The sequence below is a fragment of the Phyllopteryx taeniolatus genome, chromosome 10 (assembly GCF_024500385.1).
Source record: "Phyllopteryx taeniolatus isolate TA_2022b chromosome 10, UOR_Ptae_1.2, whole genome shotgun sequence".
Classification (NCBI taxonomy): Eukaryota; Metazoa; Chordata; class Actinopteri; order Syngnathiformes; family Syngnathidae; genus Phyllopteryx; species Phyllopteryx taeniolatus.
Window position 1 is genome coordinate 22983536 of NC_084511.1, and position 19595 is coordinate 23003130.

The following is a 19595-nucleotide window of genomic DNA, read 5'->3' on the forward strand; positions in this document are numbered from 1 at the left end:
TAACACAACGTCCCAACGCGGCACGGTGGCCGACTGGTTAGAGCGTCAGCCTCACAGTTCTGGGGACCCGGGTTCAATCCCCGTCCCCACCTGTGTGGAGTTTGCATGTTCTCCCCGTGCCTGCGTGGGTTTTCTCCGGGCACTCCGGTTTCTTCCCACATCCCAAAAAACATGCATTAATTGGAGACTCTAAATTGCCCGTAGGCGTGACTGTGAGTGCGAATGGTTGTTTGTTTCTATGTGCCCTGCGATTGGCTGGCAACCAGTTCAGGGTGTACCCCGCCTCCTGCCCGATGACAGCTGGGATAGGCTCCAGCACGCCCGCGACCCTAGTGAGGAGAAGCGGCACAGAAAATGGATGGATGGATGGACAACCTCCCAACTTCATTGGAATTGTATATATAAAATATAATATAAAATATATTGGACTTCTGTGCTCATCACGGATTGTCTATAACGAACACCATGTTCAAGCAGAAGGGTATCCCCAGGACACCCTAGGTCGCAGTTCGATGATCGCCTTTGTGGTCGCGTCATCGGACTTGCGGCCGATGTCTTGGACACTTGAGTGAAGAGAGGGGCGGAGCTGTCAACTGATCACCACCTGGTGGTGAGTTGGCTCCGATGGTGGGGGAAGATGCCGGTCCGACGTGGCAGGCCCAAACGTATTGTGAGGGTCTGCTGGGAACGTCTGGCTGAATCCCGTCAGAAGGAGTTTCAACTCCCACCTCCGACAGAACTTTGCTCATGTTCCGAGCCTCCATTGTTAAGGCGGCTCTCTTCACTTGCAGGACAACTTTGGTGTACTAGTAGGACAACTATATTAGTAATGTGGCAAAACAGTGCACTAGTTGACAACTGAATACCACTAGTACTATGAGTACGATTGAGATTCTGAAAATTTACTAGATAGCATCTAGCGCTTCACTACTTGTAAAAGTAGGGCGGAAATGTCAACTAGAGCAGTTTTGCCTCACTAACGTAGCTGTCCTACTATGCCAATGTTGTCATACTTGTGTACAGAAATGCCATACAGTAGTGGGGAAAAAACCTTTACATTTAAGACAGATTTAAGTTTTTCTACTAGTGCGCTGAATTGCCTTACTAGTGAGGACAAAGAGCTACTGCCATCCACTACTGTATGACCTTTATCCACACTAAAAGGACACTTTGGCATACTAGTAGGACTACTAGTCAGTTGAAACTATTAGTGACTCCACTAGGTCACTACTTGGGCCAAGTTTGTTGCTGGTGCAGCACAGTAATTAACTCGTAAGGTTTCATAGCATACTAGTAGGCCTACAAGTGGTAAAAAAAAAAAAAAAAACATTACTACTAAGACACAGCCATTCTACTAGTGCGCTGAATGGTTTGACTAGTGAGGACAAAGAGCATACTAGTAAATGGACCTTAAACTGGATACCGAGGATATGGAATAAATGTTCAAACGGCTTTCCATACACACCTGTTGGACCACACCTGTGCGTCCCCACCTAAAGCCTTGAGTTACATAAGAGCCACACAGCAATGAGTTTCAAAAGCATAACAATGCTCCCCACCGTGTCCTACTACACAGCACTACTTTATCCAGCCTCAACCGTGTCGAGTCATCACGACGTTAAGGAGATTAAAATCGAATCGATGTGGTTTAATCGCAAACAAGTGCCAAGCATTAACTAACTAACTAACTAACGTGTGTGAACGCAGTTCATTAAACCATAAACATCGTAGTACACATATATGTATGTTTTTAAAATTCAACTGTAGTAAATGGCTAATGTAAGTGTTTTTTTTAACTGCTAACTGGCTAGAACTTCCACTGTGGACTCTACTACCGAGGAAGTACATACAGGTTAATAGTGAATAGAGCATCGGGCTACCTAAATACACTTGTTCAACACAAGCACGAGACATTTGGACTGTTTTCCCCTTTTATTTTTTGTTTTATTTTGTTAAACAACTGCCTCGTCTCACCTCAAATGGACGTAAGCTTCGCTGGTCTCCGCCGGTATTTTGTCGGGTTTTCAGCCGGCCATGAGCGACTTCACGCGGCTTGTGCTGGGCTGCTGCTGTTGTGCACTAGCCCATCCCCCATCCTATTAACACTGAGGCTGGCAGTCCGATTTCAACTTGCTCGCTTGGCCTATTTCCACCTTTTTCCTTCGTCCTCGCTTTAAAAACAAATGAAGTTTCCCTTCTTCAATCTCTCTTTTCTCCTTCTTGTCGAGCCAGGGCAGCCTCCTGCGTGTGTGTTCACCGGTTGAACCAGTCGGCAGTGAGAGCGAAAAAAGGGGCGGCCAACCGTGGTTCATTTGCCCGCCTTACGTGATGCTAAACCGGCCGCATGCTAGCCGTAGCACCGCCCCCCTCTCACAATCAATATCCGTCCGCGCGAGCTCTTCACAACCCGGACACGAGCGCACTTCCGCGGCCAAACCAGGTAGAGCTGCGGCCTATGGAAACGACTAGTATTTCTTTCCCCCACAACTAGTACCACTTTTGGCCTCTTAGTTCGCAATTAAACCTTACCAGCAAACTACTGTGCTGTAGTAGAACTGCTACTAGGCCCAACCAGTAGGCAGGTAAGCAAATGGCTTTCCAAAAAGCTTAATGTCCATGCACTAGTACACTCATTAGTAGAATGACTCGGGTGCACTAGTAGAACAACTGTGTCTTAAAAGTAATGTTTTTTTCCACTACTATTAGTGCCACTTTTGGCCTACTAGTACGCAATTAAACATCACAAGTAAACTACTGTGCTGCACTAGTGACACCACCTAGTAAAATAGTGAACACAAGACATTAAATATATGTAGAACCCGCCTTAGGCCGATATCATACGTAAGCATCGCCACCATATTGAATGTGGACAGTGATACTCATTCATTTGTTTTTTCGAGATACTGTAACTGTTTTACACTCAAAGACAGATCTCACAGAATTGAGAGTGAAAATTGACATTTTAATGTATCTTGCCATTATAACAACATTTTGCGAACATAATTTGTTGACTTTGCGGCTAACAGTATGAGGTTCCATATGTGCATAACACTCGGTGAATTTCTGCAGTGAATCGACGAATTTTTTCAGTCCATCCATCCATTTTCCGTACAGTCCGCTTATCCTCAGTAGGGTCATGGGCGTGCTGGAGCCTATCCCAGCTGACTATGGGCGAGAGGCGGGGTACACCCTGAACTGGTCCCCAGCCAATCGCAGGGCACATAAAAACAAACAACTATTCGCACAAACATTCACACCTATGGGCAATTTAGAGTCTCCAATTAACCTACCACGCATATTTTTGGGATGTGGGAGGAAGCCGAAGAAAACCCACAAAGGCACGGGGAGAACATGCAATCTCCACCCAGGTGAGGCTGGATTTGAACCACAACCTCAGAACTGTGAGGCAGATGTGCTAACCAGTGCCACTATTTCTTTCAGTATACAGTTACGTTTATATTAGACTTTACACCAATCTGATCGGCCTGATTGGTATCGGCCGATAATTAGCATTTTATGTCACAATTCGCCGATTGATCGGCTCCACAAAAGACATTTACTCCGCGTCGCCATCGTGTACAGTATATTTGAATCCTAAAGCTAGTTTATTTTTAGCCTTGTCGCTTCTTTTGACGTAGTACTGTAAATATCTGACCACCAATAAAGTTATTTAAAAAAAAAAAAAAACATGTTGGCGGTGTGAGACAGCGACAACACGTAATGCCCTCAGACTACAAGAAAAATTAGGTCTTTCATGATTGCACTATGTCAGACTACTGCAATAAAATGTTGTATTCCGATACCACCGCATCTCGTTTTTTAGGATCATTGGGCTTTATCTTGTCAACTCAAATGCGACCGGATACACTCGTTACCACACTCGACAACAACAGTGGATCGCGGCGACTGTATTATAATAACAAAATGGGGTAAAAACATCCAAGATTTTTTCAAAAATGGATTTTTTTTTTTTTATGGCATTGGACCTTTAATTGCGAACTTTGTGTTACTCTGTATTCCAGTGACGTGGAAGGAGAAGAACGTGAGGCTTACCTTCAGGTCTGTACTGAGCAATGATGGTGACAGTCTGTCCGGCTCTCTTCAGGGCAGCCGCCGCCTGCTCATGCGTCGCATTCCTTAGATTCACACCGTTCACCTGCAAACCAAACAATAGGGAAAAATATCTCAATAGATTGTTCTTGTCATCCAAAGTTAGGAACAATTTGTGATCATTTAAAGAGTTGAAAAAGACAAGGGGTGCATCTCATGCCTCTCAATTGCAACCTTGAATTGCAACTTTGCTCGCTCCCTGGTTGATATCCTTCACCGAATGTGTTATTTAATAAGAAAACTACAATTCTATGATATTATACATAGAGGAATGACATTTCTTGCTTCAATTCAACGGACATTGTGCTTCTGGTGTATGCGCCTTGGCCACCTGGAGCAATATAATACAGATATACATGAAGACAGTCACTCCTCAGTAAGCCACAGTAATATTAGTCATTCTTTACAGGGGATAAAAATGAGTGAGTAATATGGGAGTATTGTTAAACTATCTGTCTACATTGCGTTTCTATTTCGTTTGTGTTCAAATATTCATTGATTAATTACAGAGTGTCAGTACTTTTGCCATCCTTAAGTTGTTATTATTGTGACAGGGACAAACAGAGAGCTTCAGTGTGGAAGTACTGACAGACAGAATGCGGTCGCCTCTCCTCAGCTCGCCGCTCAGGTCAGCCGGACCCCCTGCCAGGATGAAGGAGACAAAGATGCCCTCGCCGTCCTCCCCGCCCACGATGTTGAAGCCCAGCCCGGTGGAGCCCTTGTGCAGCAACACCTTCCTTGGCTCTCTGCCAAGACAAAAAAAAACAAAGAAAAGATTGACAGTGTCAGCCTGATAAGAGGTGAAAAATGCCCGAAAATGAAAATAAATGGGTGAAGAAGGGTACTCTGGACAGTCATCTATTAATTTAGACTGCAGGTTCCTATAATGTACTGTAGTTCTTAAAAATATAAAACACATATAAAACACATTGCAATTAAGATGTAAAAATGTTATTGATTAGGCACTACAGTGAACCCCCGCTATATTGCAGTTCATAATCTGCAGCTCACTTTATTGTGTATTTTTAACCGATTGTTTTCACAGTATACAGGCAAGTCCGAATTTCGAGTTGTGCGCCTTTGGTATAGTACCACGTTATGCCACAACATTCCGGGCAGCACTGAGCTCGATTGGAAGACATGCAGTGTAATTAAGAGCAAGAAGAAGAGGCAGAGAAAGTCCCCAACTAAATTGCAGTAATTTCGTTGTGCTCACAGACTAGAGCAGGGGTGTCAAACCCATTTTTGTCACGGGCCACATCGTAGTTATGGCTTCCCTCGGAGGGCCGCTACGACTGTGAACCCGTATAAATGAAAGATTACCTCATATACTGCAATTACATACAGTATACACAACAGATTGATGAATAACCAGTTTTGAAATCAGAAGCCTATAAAAACATGTTTTTCGACTATTACATTTCTTTTCAAAGTGGGATTGGTAACAAAAAAATGCTTGCAAATATCTCAATGGTATTACAGCAGAACACAATGGGCAATTTTCGTGGGCCACATAAAATGATGTGAGCGGCCGGCTCTGGCCCCCGGGCCACCAGTTTGACACCTGTGGACTAGATATAATATTATGCCTGTCAGTATTGTTGTATGCGCTGTTCGTACGTGTTGTTGCGTTGTTGTGTGTGAAAGGTCCACTTCCATCAGAATATTTTTTTTCTTCTGCTTTTGCATGCCTAACATACAGTATGTCAAAATGAGTCCGTGACACAGTTTAACTTCTGAATCTATGCAGTTTGTCGATTGAATGCAGAAGTCAGTAAACGGCATATTAGGCTTGTAAAATGGGTGCTATTTGAAATCGCTGACATTGCGATGTAGTTTTGTTAATTATTATTCAAGTACCTGCCCACTCAACTCAGCTGAACACAACACGGCGTTTTCGGGTTTTAAGCCAGCGAGTGTCTACCGCTGCCGGCCCCCCCTCCCCAAATAAAAAACAAAAACAGTCCATAAAGTATACATATGTTGTGTTATATACAACAATACTTAACTAAATTCATAATTTATGATGTAACGATGGTGGTTGAAATAGCAAAGCTTGCATTTATTGTTGCGAGCGATGATCATCTCAGGAGGTTGGAATTCAAAATTAATGGGAGCGGATGACCAGCTCAAAATATCCCCCTCTCTTTTTATTTTCAACCAGTCCCATTACAGCTTGGTAAATTGTGCTTCACAATGATAATAACGGGGGACAGGTGTCCTGCTGGGCGCCGTGGCCGCTTGTCGACAGCCGCAATGGCTGCAGTGCAGAGGGACTGGAAAGGGGAGTAAAACTAGGGAAAACATTTTTGAAATATCAAAGGAACCAGCCAGGAGGACTTGTGCTAGCTGTGGCCGCTTCACAGCACAACTTTATACGTTCGTTAGACGTGATTACATGGTTTGCTTGAACATTTTGGTTTAAATATACAGTGATTAACTTTTGTTCTGTTTGTATGCGTTGCTGCATGTGTTTAAATTAGGGCTCGTTTTAATTTTCATTAGCCTTTCAATGGCATTTTACATTAATCTGCAGAGTTTGGTTTGACAAGATTATATAGCTTGGTTGAATATTCCATCCATCCATCCATCCATTTTCTGAGCCGCTTCTCCTCACTAGGGTCGCGGGCGTGCTGGAGCCTATCCCAGCTGTCATCGGGCAGGAGGCGGGGTACACCCTGAACTGGTTGCCAGCCAATCGCAGGGCACATAGGAACAAACAACCATTCACACTCACAGTCATGCCTACGGGCAATTTAGAGTCTCCAATTCATGCATGTTTTTGGGATGTGGGAGGAAACCGGAGTACCCGGAGAAAACCCACGCAGGCACGAGGAGAACATGCAAACTCCACACAGGCGGGGACGGGGATTGAACCCCGCACCTCAGAACTGTGAGGCTGACGCTCTAACCAGTCGGCCACCGTGCCGCCTGGTTGAATATTTTGATGTTTAAATATATCTTTTTTTAATTCTCGAAACTTTAACTGGGAGTGACAAAAGCAAGCAGTGTTAGCCTCTTTTTTAGGAGAACTTCTTTTCGTTTCTTCAAAGTGATGTTATACGGTAGTGTACAATTACTTAAATATGGTCTTTATATAATGGATTTTCACCTATCGCCGGTGGATCTGGAACATAAACGTGGGTTCACTGTACACAGTTAATAAAGATAACAGGGGAACCTCAACTCTATTTTTTCTTTTCCCTTTAAATTTGTCAGTATGGTTGTGACCTTCTATATTATACTTATGTCAGTTTATAATGTTGGAATTCTACTAAAAACATTGCCTAGAATGAATATCCCAAAACAACATTGATCTCAATGGGAAATCAGAGGTTGGCCGTATTCAACTTTAGAAGATCTATTGTATCTTGATGTTGGCTAACACTGCATTTGCCCTTTTTAAAAAAAAAAAAATATATATATATACATAACAGCACGAGAACCCATACAAGCGGATCCAAGCGGCTGTTATCCACTGGCTGGATGCACACACTTCACCACCCACTCATGTGAACGTATTCAGACAGAATAACACACGTCCTGCTCCACAGACCCCCGCCATCCCATTCCCTCCCCCTACTGAATCTCCGATTTTTGCATTAACTGCGATGACTCAGCTTCCAGAAAGGCTTTTCGAACGGCCTCCGTTTTAGGACGCTTTGGAGTGCCGCTGTGATCAAACACAAACACGCGCACGCACACACACACACAGACACACACGCACGCACGCAAACACATGTGCACACACACACAAATATTATGGATACCCATGCAATGCTGACCTTGCAGGCACTCAATATTCAAAGGAATTCAAAACAACATAGGTACATTCATGCTCCTTTGTATGCACACACACTCTCGCGCACACACACACACACACACATACACACGCACATTCCTTCCGCCACAAAAACACTGCATGGTTCCCATTAGTGGTTTTTCCTGCAGTCTACAAGAACAATTACATCTCCATCCCAATTGGCTGCGCTCAAAGTTGCGATTAAGGCCATATTTTGTCTTCCCTGCTGAGGCAGCATTCCACAATTTTTAGAATCATGCCTGGAAAAACCTTATTACGCCACTCAAAAAAGATTAGGAAAAAAGTGCAAATTGTGTGAGGAATGGAATGCTTATAGTTGGACATGAACTCTAATTGACTATGATCACAGGTCTCAAACTCAAGCCGGCGCAAGGCATAAGCGAACTAAGCACCTGCTTCACACCCCGTGATCTCTAGCAGGCCTGCAAGAGCATTTAACTCATTTACGGCCATAGACATTTATATTCGTCAACTGGAATCCAGCCGTTTACTGTCTTCGACTAATACAGTATATTTGGCAAGTACATTTTCCAACAAGTACAGTAGGTGTGGAAGAGGGGATCGACCATATATATATATATATATATATATAGCACATTAGTCGGCGGTGTATCCTAAACTGCCTCGTACCTCCGATATCAGCCCACAACACAAAGAGTTGGTTCGCAACTCAAAAAACTTGCAGAATCACAGAAAATGTGATTGATGTGACTTCATTCCCATAATTCCGATTCGCCGTGCGTCCATCTCCACGTTTACCTTATAATCCCAATCAGACGGCAGCTTCTTAAGGAACATTTCGGAGGCAGTCTCCTTCCCAGTGACATTGAGGACGAGACGTTGACGGTGAACATGGCGGCGGTAGCTCGCCTTCTTCCTAGCTGGCTTTCCTCTCAGAGTCACGTTCACAAGTTCTGGCTTTATCTCATGACCGTGTTCTGTGATGGGAACCAGCTCCTGTCTTAGAGCAAACACTCGCTGCCCATCATCATCAAAAGAGAGGCTTAACACTTCACCCTAACACCAGTGGAGGGAAGCAACCAACTTCAGATACTTTTATACTATACTTTAAGTCCCTATAAAGTGAAAATAAGTATGTCTTGTAAATTTGAGACACCACAGAGAAGAGTGCCATTAACAACCCTGCCAACGTATATAAAATGAGGCTTCAAAATTGAGAAAAATCAAGCCATTCTCTCTGCTTTCAAATGCTGTCGACGCGTCTGCTGAAAATGTTGAAACCACACCTTGCTCAATGGTCAAATCAAATACAATTGTATTCATATTGTATTTTTTCCCACACGTTAAAAATGCAACACAAAGTGCTTTATAGGAATAAAAACAGACAATTAAAATAGCAAGAAATATACATAACCATACCCATCTCATCCCCACATAATGCATAAATCCAAACGCAGCCAGATGAATACACACATACACACACACACAGAATATATTGACTAATAGTGTAGAGACATGACAAGGCATTGAGGATCCTAAACGAAGGATAGGGAGCCATCCACACTGAGAGGCAGCACCCCTCACAACCACAATACGATGCCACCACAGAGACCACCACGATCAGGGTAGACCGGGGCGGGGGGACTTATCCACATTGTGCAGAGCCACCTCGCCCACGGGGAAACTGGATAATTGGGATAACATCCCCGCGGGCAGACCGAAAACAGCACCCAGCGTGGAGAATCCCATGAGCAGACACTGGTGTAAAACTTAAAAAGACTAAAAGACAATAGGACAGGATACAAACTGAAGGAAAATAGGAGATACATAAAAATAGGATAAAAAATAGATAAATGAATAAATAAGTAGATAGATAAATAGCTAATGAAATAATAAATAAATCAGTTAAAAGCTAAACCAAACAGGTGAGTCTTGAGCCTCCTTTTAAAAATATCAACAGTCTCTGCGTTTCTGATGCCCTCTGGCAGGCTGTTCAAGAGGCGCAGACTATAATGTCAGAATGTAGCCTCTCCGTAGGTTTTTGTTCATTAGGTGCGCGCGCACATGGCTAACAATGAAGCGCTCTAAAGCAGCGACACCAGTGGGCTATTTGAAGGGAAGATTTATATTCGGTGCTAGCTAGCTAAATGCAATTAACAATTGCTCCGGATAGCCGCTGATGCGGGCGAAGGCGCTCAAGTTCTTATATAGTGGGGGATGCGCGACTCATGCCAGCCCAAGTGCGCCATGCCCTCCAAAAAAAAAAGAAAAAAAGAAATGGTGAGAAATAGTTTACTGCTATATCCCCACAACTGAGTATTACATAGTCTCAGTCTTGCACATTTTCAACTATTATCTTCAATTTAGAAACAAATCTCTGAATTCACTTCACAGAGCCTTTAAGTGTAAGTATTTCAAGTATCTGAACTTTCCTTGAGTATTTACCGGATAGAACCAGGACAGACTCTTTGCATCCGGCGTTTCAGCGGACCATTGTAGAGTCCTCATCCATTTCGGGAGGACAACATTCCTATTTGTCAGATTCTTGAGACTAGGCAGGAACATTCCGCAGAAGCTCTTCTGCTAAGTGTGTAAACACAAAGCTCACCAATTTTAAGGCCTCTAATGTGACACTTTTACACTCTGTGTGTCTATGCTCGACAAAAAGCTTGTTTTTTCCTCAGGTAAATAACATGGCAGTTTTATATGCAACAAATAATGATGACATACCAACCACACTGATACAAACCAGGAAAACTAAACATGCAAAACTGTGCATTGACAACTGTGTGCTACTAGTGACATTATAAAATTTGACTAGTTATTATCTAGCGTTTCACTAGTAGTGGCACAAGGATGTCAGCTAGTGTACAATTTTGCCTCACTAGCAACATGTAGTTGTCCTATTGTATTGCCAAAGCTTTCCTACTAGTGAGAACAAAGAGTGCACTACTAGTGAGGCGCTAGATGTTAACTAGTAGTAGTTTATAATGTAACTAGTAGTACTTGTAGCTGAAAGTTGTCAACTAGTACACAGTTTTGCATCGTTAGGAGAATGTAGTCGTACTATTAGTAGGGATGGGCGAGTACCGATAACAGGTATCGTATCTGACCGGCATTATTTAAATGTACTGGGTACTCATAAAGGCTGCCGATACCAACAAACGATACTGAAGGCAAAAAAATCTGACATGGTGTTAGTCCTCCTCACCAGTCTTTGGCGCTACATTGCAGCAATTGACACATCGGCGAATGATCATGTGCATCGCAAATAAAAGTCTTTGTTTTCTATTATCTGTATGTATGAGTACTCAAGAGTGAATACTCTTGCTGGTATTGGTGGTGGTGGTATTGAACATCCCTACCTATTAGTATGCCAAAGTTGTCCTACTAGTAAAGACAAAGAGGGTAGGTACTAGGTACATGAACCTTAAGCTCGATATCAAGGATATCAAATAAATTCTCAACACTTTCGATAGTACTACTAGTGAAACGTTTGATGTTAACTATCCATCCATCCATCCATTTTCTGAGCCGCTTCTCCTCACTAGGGTCGCGGGCGTGCTGGAGCCTATCCCAGCTGTCATCGGGCAGGAGGCGGGGTACACCCTGAACTGGTTGCCAGCCAATCGCAGGGCACATAGGAACAAACAACCATTCGCACTCACAGTCATGCCTACGGGCAATTTAGAGTCTCCAATTCATGCATGTTTTTGGGATGTGGGAGGAAACCGGAGTACCCGGAGAAAACCCACGCAGGCACGGGGAGAACATGCAAACTCTACACAGGCGGGGCCGGGGATTGAACCCGGGTCCTCAGAACTGTGAGGCTGACGCTCTAACCAGTCGTCCTTCGTGCCGCCTGATGTTAATTAGTAAATGGTTAAAATGTCACTCGTAGTTCTAGTAGCATGCATATGTCTTCTTGTGCACAATTTTGCCACACTAGTAACGTGAAGTTGCCCTACTAGTAAGCCAAAGTTGTCCTACTAGTGAGGACATTTGGTATTTTTGATATCCAGCTAAAGGTCCATGTACTACACACTTTGTCCTCCTTAGTCAGACAATTGAACACACAAGCAGAACAACTGACGAGGGCACACTACTAGCAGAACAACTACATGGCACTAGTGAGACAAAACTGCGCACTAGTGGACAGCTACTGGTTACTAGAACTAATAGAATTTTATAAAGTGACTAGTAGTACTTGTGGCACACAGTTGTCAATTAGTGCACAGTTTTGCCTCACTAGTAATATGTACTTGCCCTACAAATTTCCCAAAGTTGTTTGACTCGTGAGAACAAAGAGCAAAATAAATACTTCGAAATGAAAAAAAGAAAAAAGAAAATACAAAATCTGAAGTTACTCACCAGTTACTCAGTACTTGAGTATTTTATTCAGTAAATACTCTTATTCAAGCATTTTTTGGGGGGGAGGATTACTTTTTACTTTTACATGAATTATATTATTCTAAAGTAACTATAATTTTTGGTTACTCTAGCCACATCTGCTGGTCCATGGACTTTAAGCTGGATTTCAAAGATATTGAATAAATACTCAAAGGCTTTTTTTTTTTTTTTTTTTGGCGCTATTTTCTTTTTCTAATTTGTCATTTGAATTATTTACATTTCAGGCCTCTCACTGTGTCTAGGAATCAAGTATGGTGGCTGATTAAAACCTAAGACAAGAGCTTGGCTTAATTTGCTGTGATTACTTTAATTTCAGCGCTTCGTTTCCTCCCTTTGCATCTTTTAAAATGCCAAGTTAAAGGTCTAAGTGAATCTCGTTATCCATGCATGAATTTGTCGAGTCAAAGCTTTTTGTATTTTTGTGGCTGCAAGTTGCTTAAAGTTACTGATAAGCTCACCTGCTGCCGCAATCTGCGGGTTTGTGATTTGAGCTTGGCCAAACAGGCTAAATAATGCAACTTTTCCCCACTTTCCTTGTTTTACTCAACTGCAAAAGAAAACACTGGTGTACTTACTGGTTTCATTTCATTGTTTTTTATTTATGTTTTTCATACAAATGTTTATTGTACAACCCCAATTCCAATGAAGTTCGGAGGTTGTGTTAAACATAAATAAAAACAGAATACAATGATTTGCAAATCATGTTCAACCTATATTTAATTTAATACACTGCAAAGACAAGATATTTAATGTTCAAACTGATAAACTTTATTTTTTTTAGCAAATAATCATTAACCTAGAATTTTATGGCTGAAACACGTTCCAAAAAATCTGGGACAGGTGGCAAAAAAGACTGAGAAAGTTGAGGAATGCTCATCAAACACCTGCTAATTGGGAATAGGTAGGTGCCATGATTGGGTATAAAAGGAGCTTCCCTGAAGTCCTCAGTCATTCACAAGCAAAGATGGGCGGAGGTTCACCTCTTTGTGAACAAGTGCGTGAGAAAATAGTCGAACAGTTTAAGCACAATGTTCCTCAACATACAATAGCTGCAACACGTTCCAAAGAAGATGAGACAGGTTCATGTTTACCACTGTGTTACATCACCTTTTCTTTAAACGTTTGAGAACTGAGGACACTAATTGTTGAAGCTTTTTAGGTGGAATTCTTTCCCATTCTTGCTTGATGTACAGCTTCAGCTGTTCAACAGTCCGGGGTCTCCGTGGCCGTATTTTACGCTTCATAATGCGCCACATATTTTCAATGGGAGACAGTTCTGGACTGCAGGCAGGCCAGTCTAGTACCCGCACTCTTTTACTACGAAGCCACGCTGTTGTAACACATGCAGAATGTGGTTTGGCATTGTCTTGCTGAAATAAGCAGGGGCGTCCATGAAAAAGATGTTGCTTGGATGGCAGCATATGTTTCTCCAAAACCTGGATGTACCTTTCACCATTAATGGTGCCTTCACAGATGTGTAAGTTACCCATGCCATTGGCACTAACACAGCCCCATACCATCACAGATGCTGGTCAGGAGGGTTATTTTCCTCTTTGGCCCGGACACGACATCCACAATTTCCCAAAAAAAATTCAAATGTGGACTCGTCGGACCACAGAACACTTTTCCACTTTGCATCAGTCCATCTTACATGAGCTCAGGCCCAGAGAAGCCGGCGGCGTTTCTGGGTGTTGTTGATAAATGGCTTTTGCCTTTGCATAGTAGAGTTTCAGGTGGCACTTACGGATGTAGCGCCGAACTGTATTTACTGACATTGGTTTTCTGAAGTGTTCCTGAGCCCATGTGGTGATATCCTTTACACATCGGTTTTTGATGCAGTGCCGCCTGAGGGATTGAAAGTCACGGCCATTCAATGTTGGTTTTCAGACTTGCCGCTTACATGCAGTGGTTTCTCCAGATTCTCTGAACCTTTTGATGATATTATGGATCGTAGATGATGACATCCCTAAATTCCTTGCAATTGTACGTTAAGGAACATTGTCCTTAAACTGTTCGACTATTTTCTCATGCACTTGTTCACAAAGAGGTGAACCTCCCCCCATCTTTGCTTGTGAATGACTGAGGACTTCAGGGAAGCTCCTTTTATACCCAATCATGGCACCTACCTGTTCCCAATTAGCAGGAGTTTGATGAGCATTCCTCAACTTTCTCAGTCGTTTTTGCCACCTGTCCCAGATTTTTTGGAACGTGTTGCAGCCATAAAATTCTAGGTTAATGAGTATTTGCTAAAAACAATCAAGTTTATCAGTTTGAACATTAAATATCTTGTGTTTGTAGTGTATTCAATTCAATATTGGTTGTCATGATTTGCAAATCATTGTATTCTGTTTTTATTTATGTTTAACACAACGTCCCAACTTCATTGGAATTGGGGTTGTAATTATGATTTTATTTTTGTGTCACCGAAGGTTAGTGATAGACTAGTAACACAGTGATTCCCCACCACTGCTGCGGAACATAAGTGTGCTAGGACATGTGAATGATCCAATTTCACTTTATGTCTGAAAATCATGATTTATTTACAGACATCCCCCGCATATTTGAGAAGTCACCTATTTACAATTTTTTTAAAACCTATCCTCTATTATTCACAGTTTTTTTGTGCTCAGGAAGAAGCCCTATGTCTAATATAAAAGTATTGCTTTGCCACTACTCTCTTGTAATACTCGTTCCCACAGCACCAGAGAATATATGCTTGAGAGTATTGTTGTGTGCTCTGTATGTATGTGTTGCTGCTCTGTGTGTTTAAGTAGCAGTTGTTTGAAGGTTTAAAATTACCATAACATCGATGATAAGTTCCATTTGCCCGTCGTTTTGCATTCTAGGTTAGCATTGAGCCAGCAGACTTCGGTTTGACGAAGTTATATGGTTTGGTTGAAAATGTTTGTGTTCAAATATAACTGTCTAATGATCGTTTCTCATTTTTTTTCCTTTTTTAATTCTCTGTTGTTTCATGCTCTGTTTGTATGTGTTGCTCCTCCATGTGTGTTAAAGTAGGAGTAGTTTGAAAGTTTAGAATGACCATAACATCAACGCTAACTTATCTTAGCTCTTCTATGGCATTTCACGTTTTATGTTAGCATTGAGCTAGTGGACTTCCGTTACTATTTGGTTTGGTTGAACATTTTAGTGTTTAAATATACGTTTCATTCACTTTTATTTTGAGTGTCAGTTTTATATTAAATTTCAACTGGGAGTGAAACACACTTTGCCTCTTATTGAGAATTGTGTGAGCGAGTCTTCATTTCCTCAGTGATGTTATACAAGTCTCTCATTTCTTGACAGCGAGAGATTGAGAACAGGTACTAAGAAATACTTTAAAGATTGTGTTAAATCTGTTTTAAGCATATGGGAGTGGTAAAACTACAGTATATAAAACTAATTATCTCTTTATATTGTTGATTTTCACCTTTCGCAGGTGAATCTGGAGCATATCCTCTGGGGAAAAAAAAGGAGGTACAGTACAGTAACATACTTTTCAGAGGCTGCATGTGTGTGGGTGACAACACCATTGGAGTGAGAGAAGATGGTGCAAAGACGGGCAGAAGGGCGCTATAAGCTCTGACTCAGCCCTCACAATCAGCCTGCTCCACTTGTGCGCTTACTATAGCAGGCATCTAAAATTAGACGCTGCGCGCTGGGAGCCGACGTGGACGCCGCGGTGGGTTTGCACCAGGGTGTCTGCTATCTCGGATGGAGTCCGTTGCTCATTTGCTGCATGTATGTCCTTCCAACCATGATGTACTGATACATGGTGTGCAAGCTATAGAAGTGCTAATTGTGCACGGGATTGTAAGGCTGGATTTACACGGCGGCTATAGGAACTGGGCCCTGTCAGGAATAGCGAAAAATCTGTAAGTAACTAAGACTCCCCCTAAAAAGTCTAATAATTGTCTACAGATGCTACACGATGCTGGCAAAACAATACTTTTGTCTGATTGAAAATCCTCAACTCACTTCAAAATAGTTCCTTGGCATCAAGATACCACAAGATGGTAGCAAAGTTTTACTTTAGTCTAAATGAAGCTACTCAACTCACTTCAATATAGTTACTTGGCACCAAGATGCCCGCAGACGACACCAAGGCAATACTGTACTTTCATTGGTCTGGACTGAGCATAAAATCAGGGAAAAGGTGAGTTTTCCAGTGAATAACAGAGGATAGGTTCCAAATGAATTCAAACAAATCAATAAAATTGAGTAATAGCCCTATGGAAAGCTTTTTGAGCATTATTCATATCTTTAATATCTGGCTTAAGGTCCATTAAATACGCTCAAAGCTGTCCTCACTAGTTGGCCAACTCTGGCATACTAGTGGGATAATTACATTACATTAATAGTGACTGTGAGGGAAGCAAAACTGCACTAGTTGACAACTGCATGCTACCAGTACTACTAGTGACATTATACAATTCTACTGGTTTACATCTTGTGCTTCAATAGAAGTACCAGTACGGCTTAGTCGTTCTACTAGTGCAGTGAATTGTCTTACTGGTAAGGAGAAAATGTGTAATAGTACATGGAACTTAAACGAGATGTCAAGGATATCGAAAAAAATGCTCAAACAACTTTCCATACATCACTACACATTTTGACACATTTTATATTTAAGATATGACAAACACACATACAGACACACATGCATACACACACTAACACAAACATAAGGAGACATCAAGGTTTACAAAGGGATGAAAAATTATTCAATGGAACTTAATGAACAAACATTTGCCCATCTGTTAATTAATGTCGAACATGGAGAAGAAACAAACTCAGGTAGGCACTGCTGCAGATATGATGTACAGTTATTAATATTATCCCCCTTTCAGGAGAAAACTTGGCCCAAGACAGAGGCTTTAGATTTATCAACGCCTCCTGACAGATGGAATGGAGCAGCTTGTGGGAGTGCGAAAGCCCTTTCGGCTGCACTCCTCCCGCGGAGATGTGTTTGCCAAGAGTGGGTACGGCTCACTTTTAAGAAGAAATACAAAGACGAAAGGGGAGAATGCACTTTTTTGGAGGGGTTTCATCGTCGTGTAGTGGAACCTCTCAAGCCGAAAACCCCTGAAACTTCAGGATTAACCTAAAATGCACTACAACCTTTACAAGTGAACTTAATGTTACCTCTAACCTTTTGAAAATGTTCAACTGTTCAATGTTTCAGTACATGTTGCACATCATCTTGTTTTCTAACAAAAAGTAACAAAAATGTGTAATGTATGTTTAATCCAGGAATGGACCACAAATGTCATGGTTCAATTAGAATTATTTAAACAGACTTTAAGTATGAATGGCTTTAGAAGGCGGGGCCTAGTCTGGTGAGTGACGTGGGCGTCAGCGAATTAGAGTGTAGAGTTGTTAACTGACGAACTCTTGGTTCAATTACAATTTAAACAGTCCTCTTTATCATGCTCTTGACATTCTGACATCATGAGACAAGGACCAGGACAAAACTGACATTATGTTGGCATTCATGTGATTAAACCACAATCGCAATTGGTTAAACCACACTTAGTGTGAGACTAGTCTCTTGGTCTATCTTACCCTCTGTCATCCAGATCTGGATTTTGGCCTGTTTTACTGCCGCTGCACCGCCCTCTTCATCTGTGATCCATTCTGGACGAGTTATATTTACATTAGTGTCTATACGTTACAGTCGTGCTTAGTACATTTGGCTAACAATCGAGAGTTCCCAGGTTTGAATCTTAACTCCAGCAATCCTGTACCTCCTCCCCAGTTTTAGGTGAGTTTTCTCATCCCACGACCCAAAATAATACATGTTAGGCTTTTTGAAGACTCTAAAATGTCCATAGGTGTGAATGTGCTGTTGACCAGTCCAGTGTAGGCTCCAGCTCACCTGTGACTACCTAATGAGGACAAGTGCTCCAGAAAGAAATCCTATAAGAAACAATGTGTTCGACCTCAGAGGTTCCACTTTTTCTACACATCGCTTGAGCCAACTGGTGAAATTTAAACGGGATCATAAATGGTTAAAAATAGAAGAAGCAAGGAGGGGACACTTCTACATGCAAACAGTAATGGAAAACCAAAAAAGCTACTTTTTGAAGTAAAAAAATCAGCACAGATATCCCCTCATTCCCTTCCTAACATTCTTGTCTTTCCCGTCCATTGCCACCTTTCTCCTCATTCTACTTTAGTTTCTATCCAGATATGGCGCAATCAATCGACCATTTCATGTTTGTAAACAAGAGGCGCCGGGATACTTCCGTGTGGCAGAAAGTGATTGAGTACCACTGACCTGAACTGAAACCCTGACAAAAACTTGTTGCGGTTGTGCCGCCAATAATGTGTAATAAATGTAATAATGTTGAGGGTTTTTTTCCCTAAAAAAAAAGGAATAAAATAATAATAATAATGACAATCTTGCAAAACTTATGGGTGAGGAGGATGTATCGAACAGATGTCTTAAATAGTTACAGAGAAGATTGCAAGACTGCCTGGTAACGTAGAAGACACTTCTGACGTGAGAAAACCTCCATCGGGTTTGTGGAAGACATTTTCTCAAAGGTGTTTTTAAAATCTTTGGTTGGGTTGTCATTTTAGCAAAACAAAATGGCGAGCCTGCTAGCTAGCGTCAGTTCTACAGGGCACTATTCATTTCAGCGTCAAAATAACACATCTGTGTTAATCCGAGCAACAGAAAAGTAAATTAGCCAGTCCCTCAATGATCATGTTAACTGTCTGAATTTCTACCACGTCTATTTTTTTAAACAACTTACGTGTCGAAATGTAAATTATGGCTGGCGTCCCATCTTCATTAGACGCTATTTACCTCACGTATCTTCTTATCGACACGTAAGGGTTTGTTAAGCTCTGACTTTTGCCACCCGGAAGTACATGTGACGTCATGGTGAAAAGGTCTGTTGTCTGGTTTCGAGGGAGGAGGGTTAGCTAAGCAAGGCGTAACGGACTAGGTTAGTACCTGCCAGAGAGGGGGAGTGGAGCTTGGCACAAGGGTGCAGGGGAAGGACAGAAGCCTCTGAAGAGAGCCTGGGGCACCTTGCCGTCCCCAGGTTTGTGGATGACACTGTAAATTGGCTCAGCTCGGCTGTGGGGGTACAGGAATCACAGTGAACGGGACAAAGTGTAGGACAGGAAGAAAAGCACGCATACCAGAGGTGGGAGTAAGTCACGTATGTGCAAAGTCATAAGTAAGTCTCAAGTTCAAGTTTCCAGCAGGTCGCAAGTAGTTGTAACAAATATCAAGCAAGTCAAGTTGAGTCCCCACTAACTTGCAGGCAAGTTGATT

At 42.1% G+C, this 19595-nt stretch overlaps 1 protein-coding gene across 3 annotated transcripts in view; it reads right to left on the minus strand.

The window, feature by feature from the left end:
- The window catches only part of dlg3 (discs, large homolog 3 (Drosophila)), a 104559-nt gene that overhangs the window by 36449 nt on the left and 48515 nt on the right, over positions 1-19595 (minus strand). For all 3 annotated transcript variants that reach the window (XM_061787056.1, XM_061787057.1, XM_061787055.1), the window contains 2 exons: positions 4700-4856; positions 4054-4156 (listed from right to left, as the gene is read on the minus strand). In XM_061787056.1, coding sequence (XP_061643040.1) covers positions 4054-4156; positions 4700-4856 — 260 coding nt within the window. The remainder of the gene's footprint in view (positions 1-4053; positions 4157-4699; positions 4857-19595) is intronic.